General features: G+C 46.5%; 9 protein-coding genes across 9 annotated transcripts; 4 read left to right on the forward strand and 5 right to left on the reverse strand.

Moving 5' to 3' along the window:
* Window positions 1-837: 837 nt before the first annotated feature.
* N7469_003430 (isopenicillin N synthase family dioxygenase) lies at window positions 838-2,120 on the forward strand (the record flags this gene model as incomplete). The annotated part of the gene is made up of 3 exons (XM_056642350.1): window positions 838-1,143; window positions 1,199-1,267; window positions 1,323-2,120. 3 exons carry the CDS (start codon window positions 838-840, stop codon window positions 2,118-2,120), a joined length of 1,173 nt encoding a protein of 390 aa, XP_056501762.1.
* A 2,357-nt stretch (window positions 2,121-4,477) lies between these two features.
* On the reverse strand, window positions 4,478-5,272 carry N7469_003431 (glycoside hydrolase family 128 protein; the record flags this gene model as incomplete). Its single annotated transcript, XM_056642351.1, has 1 exon — window positions 4,478-5,272. One exon carries the CDS (start codon window positions 5,270-5,272, stop codon window positions 4,478-4,480), a length of 795 nt encoding a protein of 264 aa, XP_056501763.1.
* Window positions 5,273-10,115: 4,843 nt separating this feature from the next.
* On the forward strand, window positions 10,116-11,167 carry N7469_003432 (enoyl-CoA hydratase/isomerase family protein; the record flags this gene model as incomplete). Its single annotated transcript, XM_056642352.1, has 4 exons — window positions 10,116-10,178; window positions 10,229-10,517; window positions 10,572-11,084; window positions 11,145-11,167. The coding sequence occupies 4 exons, from the start codon at window positions 10,116-10,118 to the stop codon at window positions 11,165-11,167; spliced, it is 888 nt and encodes a 295-aa protein (XP_056501764.1).
* A 530-nt stretch (window positions 11,168-11,697) lies between these two features.
* N7469_003433 (frataxin family protein) lies at window positions 11,698-12,417 on the forward strand (the record flags this gene model as incomplete). Its single annotated transcript, XM_056642353.1, has 2 exons — window positions 11,698-12,063; window positions 12,142-12,417. 2 exons carry the CDS (start codon window positions 11,698-11,700, stop codon window positions 12,415-12,417), a joined length of 642 nt encoding a protein of 213 aa, XP_056501765.1.
* Window positions 12,418-13,068: 651 nt separating this feature from the next.
* Window positions 13,069-13,408, reverse strand: dph3 (CSL family zinc fnger-containing protein; the record flags this gene model as incomplete). Its single annotated transcript, XM_056642354.1, has 2 exons — window positions 13,069-13,128; window positions 13,214-13,408. The coding sequence occupies 2 exons, from the start codon at window positions 13,406-13,408 to the stop codon at window positions 13,069-13,071; spliced, it is 255 nt and encodes an 84-aa protein (XP_056501766.1).
* A 282-nt stretch (window positions 13,409-13,690) lies between these two features.
* On the reverse strand, window positions 13,691-15,108 carry N7469_003435 (uncharacterized protein; the record flags this gene model as incomplete). Its single annotated transcript, XM_056642355.1, has 4 exons — window positions 13,691-13,973; window positions 14,087-14,709; window positions 14,801-14,899; window positions 14,965-15,108. The coding sequence occupies 4 exons, from the start codon at window positions 15,106-15,108 to the stop codon at window positions 13,691-13,693; spliced, it is 1,149 nt and encodes a 382-aa protein (XP_056501767.1).
* A 567-nt stretch (window positions 15,109-15,675) lies between these two features.
* Window positions 15,676-18,438, reverse strand: N7469_003436 (putative transcription regulator BDF1; the record flags this gene model as incomplete). Its single annotated transcript, XM_056642356.1, has 4 exons — window positions 15,676-16,011; window positions 16,079-17,763; window positions 17,873-18,264; window positions 18,335-18,438. The coding sequence occupies 4 exons, from the start codon at window positions 18,436-18,438 to the stop codon at window positions 15,676-15,678; spliced, it is 2,517 nt and encodes an 838-aa protein (XP_056501768.1).
* Window positions 18,439-21,393: 2,955 nt separating this feature from the next.
* N7469_003437 (uncharacterized protein) lies at window positions 21,394-23,940 on the forward strand (the record flags this gene model as incomplete). The annotated part of the gene is made up of 2 exons (XM_056642357.1): window positions 21,394-21,956; window positions 22,020-23,940. The coding sequence occupies 2 exons, from the start codon at window positions 21,394-21,396 to the stop codon at window positions 23,938-23,940; spliced, it is 2,484 nt and encodes an 827-aa protein (XP_056501769.1).
* Window positions 23,941-24,278: 338 nt separating this feature from the next.
* Window positions 24,279-24,961, reverse strand: N7469_003438 (uncharacterized protein; the record flags this gene model as incomplete). The annotated part of the gene is made up of 2 exons (XM_056642358.1): window positions 24,279-24,531; window positions 24,690-24,961. The coding sequence occupies 2 exons, from the start codon at window positions 24,959-24,961 to the stop codon at window positions 24,279-24,281; spliced, it is 525 nt and encodes a 174-aa protein (XP_056501770.1).
* Between the last annotated feature and the right edge of the window lie 218 nt (window positions 24,962-25,179).

The following is a 25,179-nucleotide window of genomic DNA, read 5'->3' on the forward strand; positions in this document are numbered from 1 at the left end:
ACACACTATTCGATTTAGTGCGAGTTGTGTTACATAACTCCATGCAAGAGGCTAATAGACAAGCATAAATTGACAGATGTTGGTTACACAGACTCACTAGCCCCAAAGATGAATATGTCCACACCGCTGACCCGATACAAAACAAGCCTGATCCAATGTACTATTTTGAAAAACTCAATTGTGATAGGAGCAAGATGCTAAGTAATTGAGGTGAAGGGGATTCAAAACTCAAGTTTTCAAATAATTCCTGGTTCAGCATTGAATGTCGTATATTTGGACGGCGGAAGTTAGCATAGACACTAATATAACTACATACCCCTTTCACGGCACATACTGTATCATTATTCTTCCGACTTGGCGTGCGTAGTTACTTCGAGAAATCAAGAACTTTATCTCCGTTCGATTAATTGAAGGCTTCAACTTGTCGCAAAGGGCATGTATGTACTATGTACATATGATATTCCTTGGTCCCGCCTAGACTATGTATCTTGGTACTGCCATGGTATGGCGCGTGCTCCACTTGACGTGCCCTTTACCAAATCAAATCAATTATCTCCTTTTCAGCTTAGCCAAAAGAAATGAGTCGTCCCTGCTTTTTAATGCGATGTATCCCTTTCAGGTTTTTATGTAATGGTGATCTATGTACGTCTATTTGACACGTACGATTAGAATCAAGTCTATGGTCCAGGCTATGGTTAACTAAAAATATAGAAAAGGCGAAGAAATCCATTTCCTATACTTGAAGTCTGTACAATCCTCTGGTCTAGCATTATTCCAAGTCGAACTGTCCGGGCTGAAACACACATCAAAACTTTGAACTTTTCTCAACCAACCAAAATGGCGGTAGACTTCACATCTCTACCTATTCTTGATCTTCAAGAGGCACACTCTCCTGACACAAAGCCGTCGTTTCTTTTAGCTTTGAGAGATGCTCTTGTGAACGTGGGCTTCTTGTATTTAAAGAATCCACCTATCCCAGATGGATTGCAGGATAAGCTAGTGGAGAAGGCCGGCGCTTTCTTCGGTCTTCCCACTGACGTGAAAGAAAATGTGCAAATGGTTAATAGTAAATATATTCGTGGATGGACTGCCCTAGGAGTTGAACGGACAGCCACGACAGTCGACAGACGTGAAACGTTTATTGTACTCTTCCCCAGTCCAAAATCAGGAGGCGATTCGACGCTAAAACAAGGTATAGGCGGGACCTAAGCTGTCAGCTCCAGGCCCAGATATGCCGTATTACAGCAATTTTCATGGACCAAACCAGGTAAGAGCAATTCGAGATTCAGGTTCTGACGATAAAGCTAATTTCTACTCTGTAGTGGCTTCCTGAATCAACAGTCCCGGATATGCAGCCTGTATTCGAGGCTTACATCGCGTCTATGCAGGGGCTGGCGGATGAGTTTACAAGCTTGGTCGCCGAAGCACTCGACCTCAGTCCAAAGGTCCTTTCCAGGTTGTTTAATGACCCTCCTTTGGGCCTTCTGAAGTCTGCCGCTTATCCCAACCCCGGATCATCGTCCTCAGCATCCGAAGACACAAATTTCCAGGGAGTTGGTCCCCACAAGGACGCTAGCTTCTTGACATATCTTCTTCAGGGCACTGGCCATCTTTCCAGCCTTGAAGTCCAGAACAAGTCTGGAGCATGGATTTCTGCTCCTCCAATCCCGAATACACTTGTCATCAACATTGGCCGTGGCTTGGAGGCCCTTACGGAAGGTGTCTGTGTCGCAACCACCCACCGTGTTAACCTCTCGCCGAGCCAGTACATAGCCCCGGACGGGTCTCCGCTTGGAACACGTCTAAGCTTTCCATTCTTTCAAACGCTGCATCTTGATCTGAGACGCGAAGATATGTCCCTGGACATGCCAGCTCACATTCTGTCTCTCCGTCAGAGAGACGTTAAGTCCGATGCAGAGACATTCCTCGACGAAATCTTCAAAGGCCCATATGGTGTTTCTGCCTTCACAAGTACCCTTACTAGTCATCCTGAAGTAGGACGACGATGGTATCCTGAGATTCTTGCCGAGGCCCTGGAGCAGCAGGAGAAAGGCAAGCGTATGGATGATCTTCGGAAGGAAACCGGCGCGAATAAGGAGATTCGCGTCGATGCTAATTAGAAACCTATGGTAGCCTACTATCAACATCGTATTCAAGTGACCTGAATCTTGCAACATACTGTGTTAATTAAGACATACTATTCCCCAACGGTGGTTCCTGTGGATCAGCATCCCTAAACCCTTGCATACGACATGTTTCCTATTCGTTCAATCCAGGCGAATCGTGATCGCGTGCAACTAAATGAGCGCAATGTCAACGTAGAACTATGGTTAGCCAAGGTATCAAACAATTTTTTTCGATATATATTGTATAGCCTGGAGATAACTTTGAAGAGCCTTTGTTAGTACTACTAACAAACTAGTAGTCCACTACTAACGAAAAATGACGGGTCGTTTGTCGTTTGCAAGTGTATAAAGCATTCTCCCATCCCCGTTGTCTTGCATCTCTGCCTATTTTTTCGGAACGCCAGTTTTTTTTTTCTCCTTCCATCTTCTAGGAGTATATATTGGTATTGAACGATTATAAGAGTCTTGTATGATTATACATAATCTCAGGCCCTAGTCACCAGAGCAGGTCCACTAACGGGCCTTTTCGTTTTGCATTGAAATACATGAAAAGCTCGAAGATATATGGATGCCGACGAACAGACTCTCCAAGATCCAACTCTCAAACTCTGTAAATCCCTGTGCAGCCATAGTGACACTCTTGAGACAATGGAAATTTCCAGGTCTTGAGCTTGGATTCACCGAGAAGTCACGAATAGAATCCTACTCAGCTTTCCTATTTTATATGGCTCTTAAAATGCTTGTCAGCGAAATTGGCAATCTACGATTAGCGTCTCTATGGCTATAAGACGTTTCGCCTAGGACATTACAATCCTTGACTCTCTGTTCGCAGGATATCCACCGCACCCCTGGCAGTAGAGAGGGCATATCTCTTGTACTGGCACGGCTTTTGACCGAAGAGTTTCCTTTTCTGAAATCTATTCCAATGGATTTTCTTGTCCATATACCAGATTAGATGTGTGAATACCAACAGGTCAATCTTGACTATGAGCAATATCAATCCAGTCTTACTCATCCTGGGACGCACCGCATGTTAAAATTATATTCTCTGAGACAGAAGCTAGCTGCAATTTTTGCAGGCTATTTGAATTCGACTGGTCTAACAAACCACTACAATTGGTTTATCAATATACAGAATGTAGTTTTCAATCTGTTTGAACATCTCAGTTCCAGATTCATACTTCCATAGAAAACATCACATAGTATATAGAGTTTTGGATACCTATCCACAATTCTTAGGGATAGTCAAACAACATATCAATCCAGTCAAGGATAACAATCAAACTCAAATCTATCATTATAGGATATCAATCTAACTATGTCAGCTTTGGATTTCGAATAAAACTCTTTTCCACAGGAAGGAATGCAGAAATACTATTTAGTTTGTTCCGATGGATTCATGAATAGTCCGATATACAAAGCCTATAGCCAGAATGGTAAATGGTTTCATTTTATTATGGTACGAATGAAACATAAATTAGGGGGGCTTGGTTTTGCCTTATGACAGAAGACTGCCGCTCAAGATACTCAGACTCTGTAATTGTCTCGGATTTCTTGGCAATTTCCGTTCTCGGAAACGGAAATTGATATCGTGATCACATGGACACAGAAACACATCTTGTTCTTGAAGACGTGATGCATATCCATCTGTATAAATAACTTTCCTGGGACGTTCCATTCCCCAGTCGCCCCATATTAATGTATCCGACCAAAGCAGAGTCAGATTGATCATCTGGTTCTGAACTTGCTAGAATTGACCAGATAGAACAGTCGTCCAGAACTATACAGTAGTCAAATCGAGGTCTACCAATATAACGAATGTAGCTCTGTTTCTCAATCCTATATGTGCTACTTGCGGCAACAGACATAACCCTACCCGATTGCGGGTCGCGGAGAAATACATCAGCCAAAGGGGGAAAGACGGTCAGGGACCTATGTACTTGTATAGTGTACCATGTATACAGTACCGCCAATCCAGTACAGTGTAGCTATAGTGTAAAATTGTAGTCAACAAAAACAGGTTAATTTTAGTTTCTATGGTCTACTTTCTGCAACTACAAATTATTTCAAGGAATGTGAATGAAATGTTCAGACTTGTGTCTCACATTTGCAAGTAAACTCAGAAGTCTAATATGAACAAAGGAAGTAAATGAAACTCAGATGAGACCCGTAAATGCGCCAAACTGCTGGAAAGATCCGGGACTATAAAAATCCGGTCTTATCCCATGACGCCAAAGAAAAAAAAAGACCCTTCTTTGATGAGTATGTTCATCATGAAACACCGCATCCCTGCTCAATTGGACTAAAACCATAATCACACCTTACTCCTCTTCCCATTTTTTGATATCTGCTTAGCTGCAGTAGGTCTGGCCGACGGAGTTGAGAGATCCACCGCTAAGGAGGTAGTTGTCGGCAGCCATGAAGTAAGAGTAGCGAGTGACAGCGGACTGGCTATCAAGGTAGGAGATGGCCTCGCTGACGAAGCTGTTGGTGGTGGTCTGGTCGACGATACCGTTGACATCAGCGCTGAGGGCGAACTCAGTGATCCAGACCTCGGACAGAGAGTAGCTGCTGGCAGTATCGATAGCCTGCTGGACGAAAGTCTTGAACTCATCGATGTCATTACCATACCAGTGGACAGCCAGACCACTGATGTCGCAAGAGGTGCATTGGTCCATGAAAGACTGGAACCAACTCAGACCCTGGCCATCGGTGGTGGAGGAGGTGACAGCGGGAGAGATGAGCTTGGCCTTACCAGCGTAAGGAGTAATGTAGTTCTGGTAGTAGCCAGCGGCCTCAGAAGCAGACATGCTAGCCTGGGAGGCCATATCGGGCTCATTGAAACCCAGGATGTACTCGCTACCGCTGGACAGAGCAGTCTCGATTGCGGCGAACCAGCCACCGAAGTCTCTGGCGCCCCAGAGCATAGGGACGAAGTCAACGCCGCTAGGAAGGTTGCCGGAGAGGGACATGGCCCAGTTGTAAGCCCAAGCAACGTTACCAGAGCCGGTCATGGCAGAGACGGTGGAAATGTCGTTGTAAGCAGCACCACGCTTGCTAGTGCTGCGCTTCTGGACCTCAACGGGGGCAGCGAGGGTTGCGGTGGCCATGAGGCCGGCAGTGAACAGCTTGGTGAAGGAAACCATTTTGTCTGTTGTTGTAGTTGGATTGATCCGAAATGAATGAGGATCGAAAAGATTGAAAAGATCGGGAGATCGGGAGAAACCTGTTCTCAAAAAGAATGAAGTTGATGTTGATAAAAGGAAGGACTAGACCGTGCACGGCACAGGAACTAGGAAAGCAAAAAAGGACCGAAGACCGAAGGAGTGAATGTAACGAGTAAACTGAGGAAGAGAAGAAAAAGAACAAGTCGAAGGAGGAAAACGACGCTGTTAAATGTGCCGCAGATGCCCCTGCTCGTTGTGCGTCAAACTTACCAGCCAAACCATCCGACTGGAACCATACCGTTCTTCATCCTCATTCTCGCATGTGGTGGATCAAAGACGATATCATTATTGGATGCCATATGGAAACATTTAGGGAATGGGGCATTTCTTTCTTTCGTCCATTTCTTTTCTTCATCTCCGTTTCGTCCAACCAACAATGCCGGCTTTCATTATTACCGTGGTACACGACTCGTGGAGAAAACAGGGGGAGGCGAGACGAGGCCTGACAGCCGGGCATTGTACATCTATTGGTTCAGGTACTGGCGGGGCGCTTCATTTGATACAACATTTTCTACTGAAGGTGGATCGTTTATACTGTACTCCACGGGAGATCGCAAACTCCACCAATTTTGAATGTCTAGACCGTTGGCGGGGATAGTTCCAACAAAGAGTACTCTTGGTATTCTTGAAGTGTCATTTGGGATATCAAAGGTTTACCTGGTCTTACGATTCATAGAACGCAGCTACGGACTATTGATGGGATGTCCCCTGACTAGCAGAATCAAGGGGTGAGGTTCGGTAGGGGATAGTCGACTCAGTTGCTCTGCTTAACGCCCTGACGAGTCCAGGTACATAGGTACAAACGGCACAGACCATGTGAATATTCGACAAAACAGTGTGAAGTGGATCCATTGAACCACGGATGCTGCTTGCGTGTGCAATTTACTTGATTGGTTATCCTGTAGCACCGTAAAGTGGTTCCCTTTGGTTCCGTCAGGGCAGACGTTGTGATAGGGCAGACCTCCCTAACCCTAACTCGCTCTTCTTTGGATCACAAAGAGGGGTTATCCATTGAGCTTACAACAGATCTAGGCCAAAATATTGATTTATTTGGTTATCAGCCATTATATCCCAATTTCAGATGTAACCAAAGAAAAAGCCATGTCTGATCTGTCTCAGGAACAAAGTCATAGCCTCGTCAACGAACCACCAAACAATCCGACAAATGAACTACAATTACAGTAGACACACCGACTACTGCAGTAGGCGCCACCACATGACGACATCCGCCAGTCACATCTTATCCGGCCTGCTCCTCCGATCGACGCCATTGTTTCACATTGCTCTTCCCAGGGCCAGAATTACCTCACACTGCCCAGCCTAGGGCCCACAGGTACTTCTGCGCGGCAGATGAATCGTCTCTGAGACACGAAACCTTGCCCTGATCGATCAGGCCCCATGCCCTAAACAATAACGCTAGTCAGGCGAAGCCTCGACGGTGGCATGCGACTCGGCGCCCGCTTGGCGGATAGTGGGGAGGGTCTAGCCATCCATCGACAATTAGGCCAAGAATGAAGTTTGTAAGTTTTTCGTCGGTGTGGCTCCGTTGTACTCCGTTTGTAATCCGGTAGGATGGATGGTGATAGATGGCGAAGAATACGAATTTTTTTTTCAACCCTTTCGGTCACTGGCTGCTGGCTGGTGTAAAAATTGGTTACGATGTCAATTGGAGCGGACAAGAACTTCCAGATTTCTCCTATAGGCTCCACTCTCTTGGGGTTATGATGCCAGTGGCCCAGGAATACTGCCTTGAAACGTCTTCCATTCTATGAATTCCCGTGGTCGGGTCAGGGACGTGGCTGACATTTGGTATTTAAGCAAGTCCAATATCTCCAACATTTAGGGTTATTAAAATTCATGCAAATTCGCCTCTTATGTAGTCCTTTCTCCTCACACTCAACGCCTCCTGGTGAGGGGAGTTGATTACTCAAAATGGCCACCATTCGATATGATTCTACGGGGTGTTGAGTACTCTTCATGGACGAGAATTATCAGACAGGCTTTGACTACTTTGTATACGCTGCAATAGCCCCCAGCATTGTTGCAAGAATACTCAGCCTTCTATACATTTTAGGCATAGTGCTTTAATTCTTTAGGCATCGGGCGGGAGGATCACTTAGCAGTGTCTTTTAGCGTGCTCTAATTTTGACAACTCCCAGTCTGTCTAAGAACGCCTCCAGCCTTCTAGTCCAGCCACAAGTTAACAGTCCACGTCACAGCGGATGTCTCCGGGGTACTAGTAGTCTCCTATTTTTAATTTTGAATCAATCGTACGACAACTCATCGGACCTATCCCCAAATACGCCATCACTTTAGCAAGCAGCCCCTTTTCATCTTTGAGCTGGCCCCAATATTGAAGAGCGATGGATCGGGGGAAGGCAATGCAGAACTGTGGGTGTTCTCGCTCCTTTTAAAATGAGGCTGGTTTGCTGGCTTTCCTGCATGTAATTATACCTATGATGTATCATCTCAGCGGGGACACACCAACCAACATTTGATATGTCACAACAGGGATCGGGAGCTGTTATACGAAGTACTTCCATGCTTAATGCGCGGTTTATTAAATATTGATTGGTCTAGTTCGTGATGAAAGTCCCGACCTCGGCTGTGTTGCAAATGATATGTAATCCACTCGCGAAGACAGAATTTATCGATTCTGCATTATAGCAACGGTATCTACCAATATAGGTGTATTGGTTTTTGTCTAGTAGTATAAGAAAGCTACTACTAATAGGAGTAGTTATAGTAAATCGCCACCGTGGCAACAATTCACAGATGAATAGTGAATTCTAGATTTGAGATCTTCGGAACGACCTACTGGCACTGCTTATGGTGCTTTACCACCTCCGCTAGTATAAAGACCCTCCCAACCACCTTGTGGATATTTCCGATTTGTTGGGCCTTTTCGTCACCATGAAGTTATGGAAAGATCACTTGAGCTGCTGATGGAGAGACTCCATTAATACTGTTTCACTAGACATGCCAGGGCGTTTTCTACTACCAGATGACCACTAGCATGGAATGACGGTCTTTGTATTAGAATTCACTTAAAGACATCCCATTACGACGTGATTCCGTCTTTATCCATAAATTAGAAGCGATACCATGCAAATTTCGAACGTATTGAGCCTCTTCTTGAGCGGACGATTCTGGCTCTCGCTCACCGTTATCTTTAGTGATGTCTATTCTATAATAGGAACCCGTTTTACCTTGATGAACACCTATTTGACCGCAAAGCTATATTCGGTCTTTTATCTCCTTGTTACACAACATTGAAACTTCAAATTGACTTCTGACTGTGCTGACACTCACTTAGATAGTTGGACAGAGTTGGTATGGTCTAGGAATGAAAATGCGGCAGGAAAATTTGGCAAATCTTGTTGCTAACCGGGTGATTTTCTACATCACTTATGAGGCACTACTAAGAGTGAATCAGTACCTCAGAATTTGAATGAATTCGTGGCACTTATATCTACACTAATGTATAACCTAGTCAACATGCATTAGTCAAATCCTACTCCATGTTAAACACAAAGCAGTTCTCTCGCAACTCCCAATTACTCAAACTTCGCTCTATACCAGTAAAGCTTGATTTCCAACTGATACATGCGACGTGTATATTTTTCTGGATTTAAGAATGAGGTAGCTACTAATAATTACGTCTACTTAGAATGTTCTCGGCTAAAAATGCTTCTCAGCTAACACGCCCCAATACCATCAGGTCTTACTTTTGCAAATGGATGCCAGCGAACTGAGATATTGGAATTAGTGCGCAAACTTGAGGCTGTGGTCACAAGGTCGCGTGTTGTTTTGTCCTTGAAATTTGATCGCGACGTATTACAGCGCTTATTTCGAATCCAGTAAGCACTAAAGATCTACCTGGGAATTGGATATTCGCATATCACAACGTACTAGCAGAATAAGTCGGTTAATGGCGACTTTCTTTCACTTATTTCAATCAGCTTCAGCTTTCCAAGGGTGGTTTGCGCTGTTATTAGTTAATATTCGCCCCACGCTTCCCCACGCTTTTTCTTTTCCTCGCAAACATTCATACGTTGCAAATCTGCTAGCATCAATCACCAATCGGCTGTATCTCCCACTCGCTTTGGACCATTTACTTTCAGGTTAGTTGATCCTATTCATAAATATGACGAGAATAGCATGTCTCAGTTACCAACCCTTTCAACCGTGTCTTCGAATTCTTTTCAGTCCGGGTTCTATCTTCAGTCAAACTTCAGTACCGTCGCTACAGGATCCTGTACGGTCATTCTTCTCCAAAATTGTTCGACGAGTGAGCCATATGCGGGCAAGTGATAAAAGAGTGACACTTTGGCATTATCATACTATTTGATATCGCAATGATAAATAAAGACAACGATAAAATTGTCCTTTCCTCGTATGACTACTATATAGATTCTTTGGGGTAATAATCCTATGATTAGTGAATGATCGATAAGTTCAAAAGCAGCACAATATCATCAGACGAAGCCGAGACAAGAAGTATCAGTTCAGTATATTATGTTGGTCCTATACATTTTTTGATCGTAAGCCCTAAATCAAACAGGTACAAAGATTCTCTACCTCGGTACTTCCTTGTGGGGCACATCCGAGGCGCTTCTTGCGGGGAACTCAACGAGGCTCGGCTGCTTCGGAATTGACTTGAGTAGACAACATACTCGGACAGACTATATTTCAAAAGAATCCTGCAATTATTGCATAAAGCACCAATTTTGACATTACAGCTCGAGCAAGTATAGGAACCATGGTACCTTACCGTTATACAGATATCATAGTGGAAGTGAAGGGCCAAATCGGCATTATCAAAGTGAATATCTCCACACTCTTGGATATTTTCTAAGAAATAACAATTCTTAGTTCAATCGACCAAAATCTCTCAATTCCTTTGGGGGTAACCTCCTCGTCGATACTTTGCATGCGGTGCGAGAATTAGATGAAAATCCAGCGACTGTCTTCACGGTCTTAACAGGTGAAGGTCGTTTCTTCTCAGCCGGTGCCGATGTACGAGGTAAATCACCACTTGTTCTCCGTTTATGGGACTTATTTCTCAGTCATACATCTATAGGTTCGCGACCACTTGATGAGGGGGCAGATAGCCTCACTCAAGTGCAACTGAAGGTTGCCCATCAAGAGCGGTTTGCATTAAGTCAGAGTGCACCCCGGTATTTCTAGAACAAACCTTAACTAAAGCTCATTACAGTGATCGAGCTACTGAGATCCTTAATTGATCACAAGAAGGTGTTTGTCCTAGCATTGAATGGCCCTGGAGTTGGAGGCGGTGCAGCTTGGTTTCAAGGGATCGCCGATATAGTTCTCGCCGCGGAGAACACATATCTCCAAGTTCCATTTAACTCATTAGCTTTGGTTCCAGAAGCAGGGTCTTCGACCAATTTATCAAGACATATGGGTGTCCTTCGCGCGAACGACTTCCTCATGTTCGGTCGAAAGCTTACTGTGCCGGAATTGCAAGATTGGGGACTGGTCAATCGAGTATTCCCTGTTAATGGTTTCCATGACTCCGTGGTAAAGTTTCTGGAAAGTCAGCTCGAGGTTAATTATGGTCTCAGTATGATGGAAACGAAACGGCTACAGAATATTCCCTTGAGAAGTGAGCGGCTGCTGGCTGTTTATAATGCAACGGAGGCTCTCTCAGAAAGACTTGCTAGTGGAGCTCCGGCTGCTCGATTCAAAATCAAAAAGGCCGAACTTGAGGGTAAGCATGAACTTTTTTGCAAGATTCTTCTTCGTAAGTCTGGTATTAATCTTTTAATAGCGAAATCAAAATCACGTCTTTAACTTCAAGTTGGAAATCATATTGAGCTACAATGGGAAACAGTCCACTTCAATTCTTTGGAACTTGAAATCGCCTGGTCTTTGAATTATCCCTTTCTGTATCATCTGTTTAGGGCTCCAAGTATTGGGCAAAAAAAGAAAGAAAAGAAAAAGAAAGAAAAGAAACAAATAATAGAACAAATGTAATACTTTTACTATAGCCGAATCAGCTTGCATCTCATACTAAGCTCAAAGCCTCGCGGCAGACTACCTCAATCACAAATCCTGGCAGCCACAGTTATATTTCAAGGCACTCACTCCAATTACTTGACATTTTCTACTCTATCCCTCAAATTCCCTCAAGTCAATTTAAACAAAAATCCCTTCTATTGACGTCGAAAATAAGCTCACCTTGGCATGAGCATCCGCATTCGGAAGGCGGTATCTCCGCCGATGATGTAGCCCTCTCCGCAACGAAACCACTTCCAATCTTCTTCTTATAGACATCTCTCAACTCCTCAACCCACAAAAGACAAAAGATCAATCCCTCCAAAATGCTCTCCCGTACAGCTCCCAGAATCTTCCGCTACACAGCGCGACCAACCCGGGCCATCGCAACGACCACCCCACCAACCCGGTCCCTCCGCCCAAGCTCAACGCCGCACTTAGCTGTAGCTGCACCCGTAGCTACTCGTTCATTCCACTCTACTAGCTCCTTCGCCAAAGGTCTTCAGCCTGATACCGAGGACCCTCGTCCTCCACACCAGACTCCTGTCGCCGGTGCCGCGGCACACGTCACCGAGCCCACACCACTGTCGCCGGAAGAGTATTATGAGTATTCCGAGCACTATTTCAACGTCCTGCTAGCCGAGCTAGAGAAAGCCCAAGAAGAAGGCAGTGATGTCGAGGCTGAGTATAGTGTAAGTGAATATCTTATTAATTTCACCTGCTTCACGGGTTGCGCAATGAAAAAAGAAAACCTCACTCACATAAATCAGGCCGGCGTTCTAAACGTCTCACTCCCCGGAATCGGAACTTACGTGCTAAACAAACAACCACCCAACAAGCAAATCTGGCTTTCATCGCCGATTTCAGGGCCCAAGCGATATGATTGGATCGTTGAGGGTGATCGTATGCATGAGAAGCAGGAGACACGGGAATTCGTCAATGGGCAATGGATTTATTTGCGGGATGGTTCTAATCTGACGGATTTACTTAATGAGGAGTTGACGCTTCGATTGCCGAAGGATGTCTATTCGCAGATTGTGGAGTAGATGTTACTTGCAAGAGGTGTGTTGTGATGAGAGCTGTTGATAGTGTTTTGGTTGTATTTTAGGTTGCATTTACCCTTGTAAGATTTCATTGGCCTTTTTCTTCTCTCTGGATGCTTGCATTGTAGACGCTAGCTTGGGCTATCTGATACATAGAACCATTTCATGATATCATCTGTTAGGGATAGTCCGTTGGTCCAGGCTGCTAGTGTTGCTAGCGTTGGTAGTATTCAACCAGTAAATCAGTTGTAAGCTCCAAGTATTGCAGAAGCAGGACTGGCGGGACAATATATCCACCTCAGATTAACCGACTATCTTGAATGCAAGATTTCGAGAGATACCCCGTCTTTCCTAGCAGTAATACCGAGATGACGCTTGGCCGAACTCATCCAGTCCTTAGTTTCTCGACTTATAGGACCCATCATAAGTCCTCCAGAGAAGAATTAGCCATTCAAGGCCTCAGTGCCGCGCGTGCACCCATCAGGGTCTAGGCGATACGCTTAGCTGAGCTCGAGACCCGCCAAATCGTACTTCTCTCACATTTGTACCTCATCCTGTACTTCTGATCCTTCTCATTTGGTATCAAATTGGATAAAGCAACATCCAGCCCAATCACACTTTTATAATCCGTCATCGAAGACAAACTCGATCCGCTCAAGCCTGAACAGCAACAGACCCTGAGCCTTGTTCATTATCCGCCCTGGGTAGATCGCTCTATTCGGGAAAGAAAAAAGTTAGTAACAATCCAGGCACAGGCACAGGTACAGCATCTCTTGAACTCGCTCGTGGAAATACCTACCAAGTCGAAAATAACTTTAATCATCAAAGAGCAACTCGGGCAGACGGCGATTTCCTCTCCATCACGTAAATCGTCAATGGCGATCTCGAACCGATCTCCGCAAGGACAGGGGAAGTGGTAGATCTGCATCGCGGGGTCGAAGGTCATATCTTCGATTTCGATTTCATCGTAGATTGAAAGTGCGTCGTCGGCCATTTTTAAATTTCTTCGCTTTGACTTATCTGGCTTATTTGCGGTGTTTCAAAAGTGTCTGTTCTTTTTATTTTGCGTGGAAGAAGTATTTGAGTCAAGAATTAATACGAGGCGAAAAAAGATTGGACAGTTTCCCAGAAGGGAAGTGTGGCGGGTCATGTGATTGCGGAGTATAAAATGAGTTGACGAGTCTACTACATACATATACAACGGACTCAGTTGATTACGATGTGGAATATTTCATATATGACATTTATTTCTGTAAAGAAGATATTCATGAGTCAATTACTCTCCGATCCGAGCTATCTCCATCTTCACCATCTCGACTTCTCTTAGCAAATTTCCATACCGACGAGCGATCTCAACCAACGTCCCTCCATCAGACACACCCCGATCACTCAGTTCTTCCGATTCTTCAACATCCCCATACCGACTTAATTCTTTCCTCGCGAGATTCCGACGATCATCCAATTTCATTCTAGCATCCTGTAAATGACTCTGGTACCGTCCCAACGCAGCAAGTGTCTCAGGCGTATACAGCATCGCCGCTATCTCAAGCTTCGTAACCCTACAACAATTAATAAATATTTACCCAATTCGATATCGTAGCTCGAATATTCCAAGTCAAAAAAAAAAATCAAAAAAAAAAAAATCAAAGAATACAACCGGGGGGATACATACTCTAATTTCCCCTCAATTCCCTGCGAAACAGTAGCCAAATGCTCCGCTTTTGCCTTCGTCGCCCTCGCTAACGCCCCATGCTTCGCCCTCTCAAGTATAACAACCATTCGTTCCAGAACAAGCGTTTGTACTGCTAAAAGAGCCGCCGCAGTCGCTGCCATCTCCCGTCGGGCAGCGGGTAGCTCAGATAACTGTACACGACGAAGATTCCGCACCCGCTCTCGCAATTGCGATGCTAAATGTGGAACGGGTGCCATGGAAGTTCTGACTCGTCTATCTCGTTCACGGGAACGAATGTAGTGATTTGAAGTTACCCGGGCCGTTGATATCATTCTTGATGGGTTTTGCGACGCATCTTGGGCGTTGGGTAGATCGGGGTTCGTATCTGTGTTTGATATTGCGCGGAGATCGGCAATTGCGTCGGAGATGAGGGTTGATAAATGAAGGGATAGAGATGGGAGGTTTTTGTAGAAGGTTTCTATCTCCGGCGCGAGGAGGGAGAGGGCATTGTCGGTGGGTTGGCCTGTAGCATTTTGGTTTGAGATTTGTGTAGATGACTCTGGTTCGATTGCGATGGTGGGTGTTTCAAGGTAGAGAGATATTATGGCGAGATTATCGTGGCACTACATATGTGAGAAATCAGTTATCTGTTTGGGCCTCTGCTGACAGTACGTGCTGCACTGTTCTATGCTTTAATCCATTGGGCAGACTCACATCATGCGGGACCTCGCTGTCCGAGGCAAACGCCATATGTTTGAGGAGGCCTAATTTTATCCTCTTTTTGTTATCCTGAATTTGACATTGTTTCAGGTCCTGTAAGAGCAAGATTAGGTCGCTGATCGACAATGTGTGTACACAGCTGGCGCGTCGAGACGTACTTCAGCAATAGCTGCCCGCGTGGGCTCAGCGCTATAGGCGCGTGTCGAGCAATCTGAATTCAGTAAATTAACTGTCAGGTTCTCATATAATCGTTTGAATTTGGGGTTTTGCTCGAGAATTGAGGGGTCGCAAGGGGGAATCATGTTTGTGGAGGAAGAATGGAAGTTCACCGCCGGAAATGCAACAGATCTCCGCACTCCGCCAATCTCCACTCAATCAACGGAGTACATTCAACTACTGCTACTTTGTGGCTATCAAGAAATACTAAAGCAGATTGATATTCGGTATTCGCGCGTTTCTTTCGTAATCATACAAGTGAAGCAACCTGCTTCAATTCGATCCCACTTTTTCCATCCTCAAAATCATCAAAGCAAATCTGCTCCAGCTAGCGTAGAGAAGAAAGTACATCAGAAAAAAAAAAGGATGGGAACTATTCAAGCAATTCAGTCCTTGAAAACTCCAGCATTTCGGATTTTTTTCTTTCGTGCCCACAGGATCCAGGGCCACATGCTGGGTCCAGGGATTCTGAAAGTAGAAAGAAAAGAAGAGACGAGAAGGAGGGGGGAAAGAGGTTATGTACAAGATTGATCAGATCATAAAAAGATAACGAGGGGGACTGAAGATTGAAATGAAGAAATCGCCAGGGAGGGGGAGGCAAGTCAAACGCTAAAAACGCAAATAAAAACAAGGTCTGCACGAAGACAGGACAATTACTCCTCTTCGCTCTCCTCCGAATCATCATCTGACTCATCATCGCTGGAAACCATAGCTTCAACGGAAGGCATGGGTTCGGGGGAACCTCCGCCGCCACCACCGGCAAACTGGGAAAGATTGCTCTCGAGCATATTGATCTGAGCTTCCTGCTCGAACTTGCTCATGGGCTTGTTCTTCTTGGGTTTGGCAGCAGAGACATGCGGGTTTCCAGGGGCATCGTCTTCATCATCCACAACGTTTGGTGCGTTCTTCTTGACAAATTTGAGCAGCATAAGCAGGACATCGTTGGGGAGTTCATCAATATCGAGCTCGATCTCGGCCTCGGCAGTGTTCTGTGTAAATATCAATGTTAGCGGTGCTCAAGTCTGGATGAGCGGTGTGAAAGTCGTAATAACTTACCTTGAGAGCAGGAACATTGGACTGAATGATCTGGAGGGCCTGCTGCATCTTCTTGTCCGGGAGAGCACTAATACCATTGGAGATGATCTGCTTCTCATTGTAGGTGACGAAGCGCGCCTTCTCTGGCTTCGCGGCCTTGCTGGGTTTCTTTTCCTTCTTGCTCGAAGAAGACTTCTTTGAGTCTTTCTTGGCCGGCTTAGCCTTAGAGCCCGACTTCTTGCTGGTTGGAGGAGTCTTCTTTTTCTTCTGAGTGATCATTTCAACCTGACGGGACATCTCGGCGATCTTCCGCTGGAGTTCATTGAGTTGCTCATCGTCTTCGTCACTCTCAGCATCGTCATCGCTATCGTCATCAGAAGAATCAGAGTTTTGCTCAGGATGCGGCTCATGGCGATCCAAATAGTCCTGCTTCTGCGCCCATTTGCGGTCGAAGATTTCTTCGAGACCCTTACCGCATTGGTAAGTAGGGTCCCCAGGGAGGTTGAAACGGTAGCAATTTTTGAACATGAGACGGACGTCAGCCTCAAACTCCTTCGCGTTTTCGTACTGGCCAGTGTTGAGCTTGCTCTTGATGGTGGACATGTCCATTGGCTTCTTGATGATGCTATGGTATGTGGGGATGTTGAGGGCGACAGGGTCAACGGGGTTGTAAAAAGGGATCGCATTGAATTGATGCTTGGGCTTGTAGAGCTCTTCGAGAGCTTCCTGGCAGAATCGCAACTCCCATTGATACTTCTTCTTCTTGGGTTTAGTAGCGTATGGAAGGTCACGTTTGGGCGGGTGAATAGAACGCTTGGGCCGTCCATCCGGGTTGGTAGAATCGCGTCGAATGACAGGGAGTCCTTCAGGTCCCAGAGCAAATGTAGTGCTTTGTGGAGAGGCAGCCTTTGCAGTTGTGCTTCCAGTCGAAGTCCTAGGCTCTCGTCGGGCAGCAGATGTCTTCTCTGTGAGCTTCTTTGGCTTTTTCTCCTCAACTTCGTCAGACTTGGGAAGATTGACCATTTGCTTGTGGAAGGTCTGCTTCAGCTTGTCACCCTCTTGGAAGACCAGGTGATCGGGCCCGTTGAAGACCAAAGAATTATTCACCATCAGATCAAAATCACGGAAGAGGGCCTCGGGAGAGGAATAGGAGTTGTTCTTTAGTTTCTTCTCAATGGTGCTCAAATCCATGGGCTCCTTAATGACAAAAGGGTAGTTAGGGATATTCAATTTGACATAGTCCACGGCTTCACGATAGAAACGAGAGTCATGCATGCGTTTCAGGGTCGTCAAAGATTTTTGAATGAACTTTTGCTGCATTTTCGTAATTCCAGGTCCCTGATGTGAAGGAGCTGAAGCCGCTGGAGCCGCTGGAGTAGTTTGGGTAGCTGGCGCTGGAGGCTGAGAAGCAGGTTGAGGAGCCGGTTGAACAGTATTTTGAGCGGCAGGCTCAGTGACTGTGGTGGACAGGTTTGGAGGCTTGACGTCGACTGCATTCGAATCATGGCCTTCAACCTTGGTGCGTTTCGCAGCTGGCTCCTCAGAGGGGTCAGCCTCACGCTCGCGTGAGAGCTTTGAAGGAGACATAGGAGCACTTGGAGCATCCTTCATTTCGTGATCAGTTTGAACCGGTGGAAGGTGGGGTGTGGTGGTTTCGGAAGTGGGGTGATGAGGAAGTTGAGTTTCGGGAACCGGCTCGGGGGGCGCTATCAATAGCCATCTTATCTTCACTTGCAGCAACGTCATTTGACAATGGAGGAGCTGGCTCTGTAGATTTATTGGTAGAAGGTTGAGGGGTGTTGTCGACAGGAGTACTCTCAGCTACAGAGGTCGTAGCAGGCTGCGACTCAGCTGGAGCAGGGGTCTCCTCTGACTTCTTAATCTCAGGTGTCGCGGTTGATGCCACGTCCGCGGTTACATTCGCGCTAGCTTTGGATTCACTTGCGGCCGGAAGAGATTCAGACGCTGGTATAGGAGCATCACGCGGGGATCCGGCAACAGTATCGCTGGCAACAGCAGGTGTTGGTGCGGGGGACTTTGGAGGCGATGCGGTAGCACTAGTTCCGTTTGTGAATGAAGGTGCACTGGGTGAGTGGCCGTTGGTCGCGGGTACGACATCGCTCTCAGTTGCGGGAGCGGTGGCGGGTGTGGGGGAGGGAACAGGGGCGGGAGAATCTGTCTTCAAGCCAGTCGCTGCATTCTGACCACTAAAAATGAAGTCAGCGCATGTCGCGCGGGGCCAAGATTGATGCGCAATGCATAGAAGTAGATGCTTACCTGGTGGGCACGATATCCGGGGCAGGAGCTCCAGTCGGAGAAGGAGGCAGCTGAGGCTTCTCCTCCTTGACAACAGGAGGAGCCTCTGGGGGCGGCGTGGCCATATGGAATAGCGAGGATGAGAAGTACAGGCTTTAGAAGAGGTAACAGAGAGGTGAGTGAGATATCGGGTTCGCGAGCTGAGAAACTGGATACACTCTGCTCTCCGCGCGCAATCACAAACTAAACTGAGATAGTCGCGCGGGAGGAATTTAAAGACACGCGACGAGAGAAAAAAAAATCCGACAGCGTAGATGCGACGGTGAGAAGAAAAAGATAGGGGAAAGAATTGATAGAGATTCACCACTTTCCGAAATATAGAAAGAGTGGAGAATGCGACGGAGGCAAAGAAATTAATACTGCCAAGCAAGGCGGTCTGCGGATCACGTGCGATGGAGGAACAAGCAAGTCACGGGATCACAGTCTGAACACTCGCAAAAGGGAAGGCGGAGAAAGATGGATAAAAATTGGGGAGAAAATGAGTGGGTGTGGAAGCCTGAGGTGGGAAAGGCCGGAGTCGGAGAAACTGGGAAAATGGGAATTATGAAGGAATAATTTTGGGAATGGAAGGGTTAAAAAAAAAGAATTAAAAAAGGGGGGTGGACACGCGACGCGTCTGATGTTATGTTTAGGAAGGTAACCTTGGATACGTGGGCGGTCAGGGGGATTCCAGGTAAAAATAGGAGGGAGCTCCAAGAAAAAGGCTCGGAGGGAGGGGGATTGCTTAAGTACAAACGCGCAGAGTTCCACCGGCTTCAGTCGCCCGGATTCTGCTGGGCCCCGCCATCATTTGATTGGTTGAACTCGGTCTACGATCCCCCCCTAATTGGCCCGCGCTGAGTACCGTACCGTATTGCAGGAGAAAAAAATTTGCATCCAGCTGAATCGGGCTGGAAAAGTGGTATGTATGGTTTTATTCATGATTTTTTTTCTTTACTGTACAGTAGTCACGTCTATATGCTAATGGGGATATCTATCTATATTCTCAAACAATAGATTCTTTTTTGGGTATTTCTGATTGTTCATTATTATGTTTCTTCCATGAGTCACCAATCTGCAGGGGATGCAAACTCCTAACTCTCCAGCTTTCTAACCCTGGTCTTGGCTCGAGCGTATGATCCGTCGAGTCCCGACGTCACTGCACGTGATTTTCCCTTCCGGCGACGTATAGATAGAAATTCGCAAGTACTGTTCAGCGTCAGCAATTAGGAAATCTGTTTTTTCCAATATCCAGGTGGTGAGTAGAGCATGATGGTAAGGAATACTTACTGTATTAGATTTATACAATATTTAGGAGAATGAAGTCTATAGATCTAGATGTGCAGGTCTAAGCGCCTGTCATAAGGGGGTCTAAGAGACGCCAAGCCTGTTTGGGAATTCGATCTGTGAGCGACCCTGGATTTTGATGGACGAACGGTTCACAGATTATGTAGTTACATACCTAGTACATTATAGTAATAGCACCTGTTATTTCCAAATAGGCATCCAAGACTGCTTTGACAGGGATAACACCTAAATCTCTTTGCGTAAGGCCAGGCTTAGCTTGCACATACTTTTCCCTCGTACAAGTTGCGGGGGAGGGGAATGATACTGTTTACTAAAAGGATTTACAGTGACATATATGTATATCTGGGTATATACTTTATTGGCCTTTATCTTTTAAATACTCGACTTGGTGATTACCATTGAAACAACCTCTTCCTGCAGCCTTGGGCGGTTCTCCAATCAGCGTCCCCCTTCCGGGTCCTTACATATTGGGTCTCGGCCACAACACTCCAGGTATGACAAGACAGATGGTATAAGAGACTTAGTATTCAGTGACCCGATTAGCTGGTTTTCTAAGGCAGCCATGTCTACCCTGGTATTCATAGGTGAATAAAGATGACCTGGATTATGTGGATGGGCCACTCACAGTCCTTGCCGTTGGTACATACCATAGCTTTTTATATGTATAGTATGAAGTGATGTGGCTGCCCAGCCACAAATGCTGGGTGGTATTAAAGAACTTGAATAGAAAGAAAAGAATCCGTAATCTTGATTGGAGCAACGCGGGTACTGATAAAGAAGAATCCGATCGACCAAGCCACATTGCCGATCCCTGTCATTAATACTTAGTAACCAGGACACTTGATGCCCATGTAAACCTGTACAGCAGTCTAAGTGCTTTCAGTGCTGGCATAAAATTACTCGTAGTAGCATAAGGGACCATGAGTTCAATCTCTCAGGTAGCTTGCACTATCTCGAACCTCCAGGTTCTGAGGGCTGACTGCTGTCACTTATATGTACTCGAGTCCGAATTGTAGTCCCAGTAGTTGCTGATAATCAGTTACTAGTACCTACTAGTATCAGGTAGTATATCAAGAACTCGGAAAGATCGCCATGTCAATCGATCTACCAGTGTCGGTGCTCACAATCACATTGTGGGATTTGATGTACGGAGTCTACGATGTTGGAACGGTTCCAAAAATTTGAATTCAAAATCTGCATAAAATAGTTGCTTGACGGGCAAAGTGTGCCGATATATATTGTCAGCGAATTAATACGGGAAACCTCAGCCATGGACTCCGAGTCGGAGGGGCCTCCAGGACCGCCTCCATTACGGTATAAACACTAATAGTTCTGTTTTGAACTTGAGTTTTTCAAGAGTTAAGCCAAAGTACAATCTTGAAAGGCCCTTTAAACTACAATATCGTCTGTATCGACTGAGCCACTCATATAATCCAGCCACTGTGGCTAATGACCGATTAGATAAGAGCACAGGACTCGCGCTAACCATATTCAGCCTAGTGTTACCGGCACCTACTCAAACATTTTTTTCCTTTCCGCATCAGACCTCGAGAGTCCAAGAACCTCCCCGTCCAGTCTGTCGTCCCACGGACTTCGTGAATTTATTGTGGGATTCTCGTTGTTAATCTAGGGTCAATATTCGAGTTTATTCTTTTTTACCTCCCTCAACTTAATACCAGACAAAAAGTCTGCAAGCAAACCGGAGGGAAAAAAAAGGCTATCCGCTTGAAAAAATGGGCAAGAAGACATCTCGCCCCGCGAGCAAGGTCTCGTCGGCCGCTGACCCTGCCTCGGGCCTCTCGCAGGCTGGCAGCAAATCATCAATTCTGCGAGCTGCATTCTCTCCGTCCGAGTACCAATTGGCCCTTTTCGCATCCGTCATCCAGGGTCTTGATGCCCAGCACCTTCGCATCCACGATACCAATACCGGCCGACTCCAGTGCGAGCATGCGCTGAGCCCGAAGGAGACAATTACCTCATTAGATTGGGGATATTATGGAGGCCAGGGGAAAAGTCGCGACCAGTCCAAAAAGAAACGCAAGCGTGGATCTGATGTCAATGGAGCCGTCGATGGTCTGGAGCACGGCGATATCGTTGTCGCGTTCGGTACCAGCACTTCGGAAATCCACATGTTCTCGCCGTCCGAGGACAAGATTGTCGGAACTTTGACCGGCGCACACGATAAGGGCATCAAGGATTTTAAGTTCACGGCTGGTAAGGCTGCCCAGGAGGCTTGGAGTATTGGTGGAGATAATAAACTTGTGCAATGGGATCTGCGCACGGGTCAAAGCATTAAGTATGAGCCTCACTGATCCGCTATCGATTTTGAGATAACTTGCTAACCAAACTAAAACTATAGGACCATTCATCTGCCTACATCTTCCATCTTTACAGCTCTCTCCCGTCCCGTCCCCTCTAATCAGCCCGTTATCTGTGCATCTCAGACTCCCTTCTTAATAGATGTGGAGAACTCCGACGAGCCCGCCAAATTCCCCGCCATGCGTAACCAGATTCAAACCGTCATTTCTTCGTCTCAAGAGTCCGCTGGCACGGGCGTATTCCTCGCTTCAGACGGTGACCGATTTATCAACGTTTTCGATGCCGCGACCCAGAAGCTTGTGCGCAATCTTGTGGCAGACCAGGAGGTCTCCTCGGTTTCTCTGAATGCAGTTAACGTTGCTCTTGAGAAGCAACTGCTAGCCGCCGTCACTGACAACGGTGCCATCGAACTTTTCACAAAACCATTTGTTCAGCCGCAGAATGCGCAGTCCGGCAACGCCAAAGCCAACCGGAAACAAATGACTCAAAAGGCCAACGCCACGCTTAAGATTGTTCGCTCCGACTCTTCAGATGCTTGCGTGCCTGTAGTATCAACTTTGTTCAACGGCTACGAGATCATTGTCGCATATGCTGAGGGTGGTGTTATTCCCGTTTTTGAGCGCGTCAAGGTCATTGACGAGAGCAGCGATGAACTTGCTTTCACAGGAATCAAGAGTATTGTGAAGAGCAAGTCTAGTTCGGCCATTGCCTCGGTGTCCACGAATGGAACCAAGGCCACTGGCGAGAGCCGTGTTGATGAATCTCAAATGGCTGTGGAGCAGGGTAACATCATGGATGATGATGTAGAGATGGGTGACTCGCGCGAGGACGCTGTCTCTGTCTCCGGAAGCGAAGACTCGGACAACGAGGATGAGGTTAAGCCTGCCCCCAACGAGAAGAAGACGAAGAGCGCCAAGAAGGCCGAGCCCGAGTCCGATGTCGAGATGGAAAACGCCGAGTCGGACGAAGAGGAAGAACAGGAAGAGGAAGGAGCTGAGCCCTCATTCGGCGAGCTCATGCGCGCCAATGCAGGCCAGGAAGTTGACGTTGAGGCCGAGCTTGATGACGATGTTCTCCCCGGCGCATTGATTCCCGGAAAGCCCACAGCCGCCGTGCAACAAATTCCCACCGGCGTGTCATTGGCCACCGTCCTGACTCAAGCATTGAAGACAAATGATAGCGCCATGTTAGAGTCCTGCTTCCACACTGGTGACACCTCGATCATTCGCACAACTATTCAGCGCCTCGAGTCCTCCTTAGCTGCTACTTTGCTCCAGAGACTTGCTGAGCGCCTCTCCTCCCGCCCCGGTCGTTATGGACACTTGCTTGTCTGGGTACAGTGGACCTGTGTTGCCCACGGTGGTGCCCTGGCTGGCCAGCCTGAGCTCCTGAAGCGCATGGCTACCCTATATAAGGTCATGGACCAGCGATCATCTAGCCTTCCCTCGCTGCTCTTGCTCAAGGGAAAATTGGACATGTTGGATGCTCAGCTCGGCCTGCGCCAGTCTATTGACCGGGGCGACGAGGGAATGGACAGTGAAGATGAGGACAATGTTATCTACGTCGAGGGCCACGATGATGATGATGAAGACAGCGAGACCGAGGCTAAGCCTCGGACCAAGTCTATCCGTGACCAGGCCTTCGATGAAGATGAGTCTATGATGAACGGTTTCGATGACTCTGAGGATTCCGAGGAAGATGGCAGTGAAGATGACGAGGAGGCCGATGATGACGATATTCTCGACATCGAGGCCGAAGAATCGGCCGGATCCTCCGATGCCGAGGAGTCCCTCGAAGAAAATGAAGATGATGACGACGACGACGAGGCGGAGGGTGATGGCTCAATGGTTGATTTCATCGCTGATACGGAGGACGAGGACTCTGATGATGCAGTTGAGTCTGTCCCGCCCCCAACGAAGAAAACCAAGACAGGGGGAAAGAAGAAGGGTGGTAAGAAATGAAGCGATTGCTAGAAAGGGGTTTTCTCTGTACGAATTCGGGAAGAAAGACTTTGCGTTTCACATTGTTTGAATGTTTCTATTATCTTTGAATTTTTTTTCCCCCACCAAAAGAATTATATACTGGCATGCATGTGCATAAGTCTGTGGAATTGTTTATAGTCATCCACCGACTTGAATGAAATCACTTTTCAAGAACAGTTCACAGCCCTATTAGACTGAATCACTCTAGTAAATTTGAACAAAATTGTACTTCTAGTTCCATTTTCCACTATCTTCACAATACTTACCTCATATTCCCTATCCTCCATGCTGTAGTATGTACATAGTACAGTACACTTTTACACCTGCAATTCTACCCCCTTACAGCCACCCGCATGTAAAACGCGATGCGCAGGAACACCCTCTTCACCAAGCGGAATCTGCAAGGCTACAGTCGACTCCTTGGAAGGATACTTGGTAATATGACCCAGTTCACTGACATCAGCAGTATCAAGCGCGAGAATAGCACCATTTTTACCGCCAGTAATCCAGGCTTCGGCAGTTGAGTTTGGCAAAGTGATATGCGCCAAGCCGGAGAGGAAGATCACCCATCTATAAGTTCATTAGTTTTTCTTTTACAATTAGAGTACAGAATTTGATCGCGAAGTATTCAGAGTATACTGAGTAGGGGGATACTAGTACTACGTAGACATAGCACCGAACACTCAAAAGCAAGAATCGAAAATAAATATAAACAAAGATATACATACTGCAATGCAGGCGCATTATGTCTTCCACCATCGAATTCAGCCGGAAGAACCGAGTACGAAGAATTACCAGCCTGAGAACCACCAATAGGTCCTAAATTCAGAACTTCAGTCCCAGATGTGCCTGGCGTTATGGACGTTTGGAAACCCGGTTGCAAAGCCCAGCATTCGAGGGTTGATTTGTTGTTGCGGGCGCCGAGGACGGTCACGTTGAGGGTTTCCGCGGAGGTGAGGGCGATGGAGGCTAGGAAGGGGGCGAGGGTTGAGATGCGCATTTTACGTGGGTGTTTATGGTTGAATTGCGAGTTTTCCGGTATAATAGTTTGATTTGCTGTGTTGTTGTGGTAAGGAGGTGTGAAAGAGATGGAGGATGACGATGCCAAGAATTGTGAAGAGCTTGGGGGAGGGGGGTGGGAATCGACGTTCGTTAAGAATATCTACTACATAAGTAGCAGACATTCTTATTATTTAAAGGCCCTGGACCATTGGAAAT

Source organism: Penicillium citrinum (assembly GCF_028827155.1).
Source record: "Penicillium citrinum strain IBT 23319 chromosome Unknown utg000003l:1.0-4596430.0:1.0-4598250.0, whole genome shotgun sequence".
Classification (NCBI taxonomy): Eukaryota; Fungi; Ascomycota; class Eurotiomycetes; order Eurotiales; family Aspergillaceae; genus Penicillium; species Penicillium citrinum.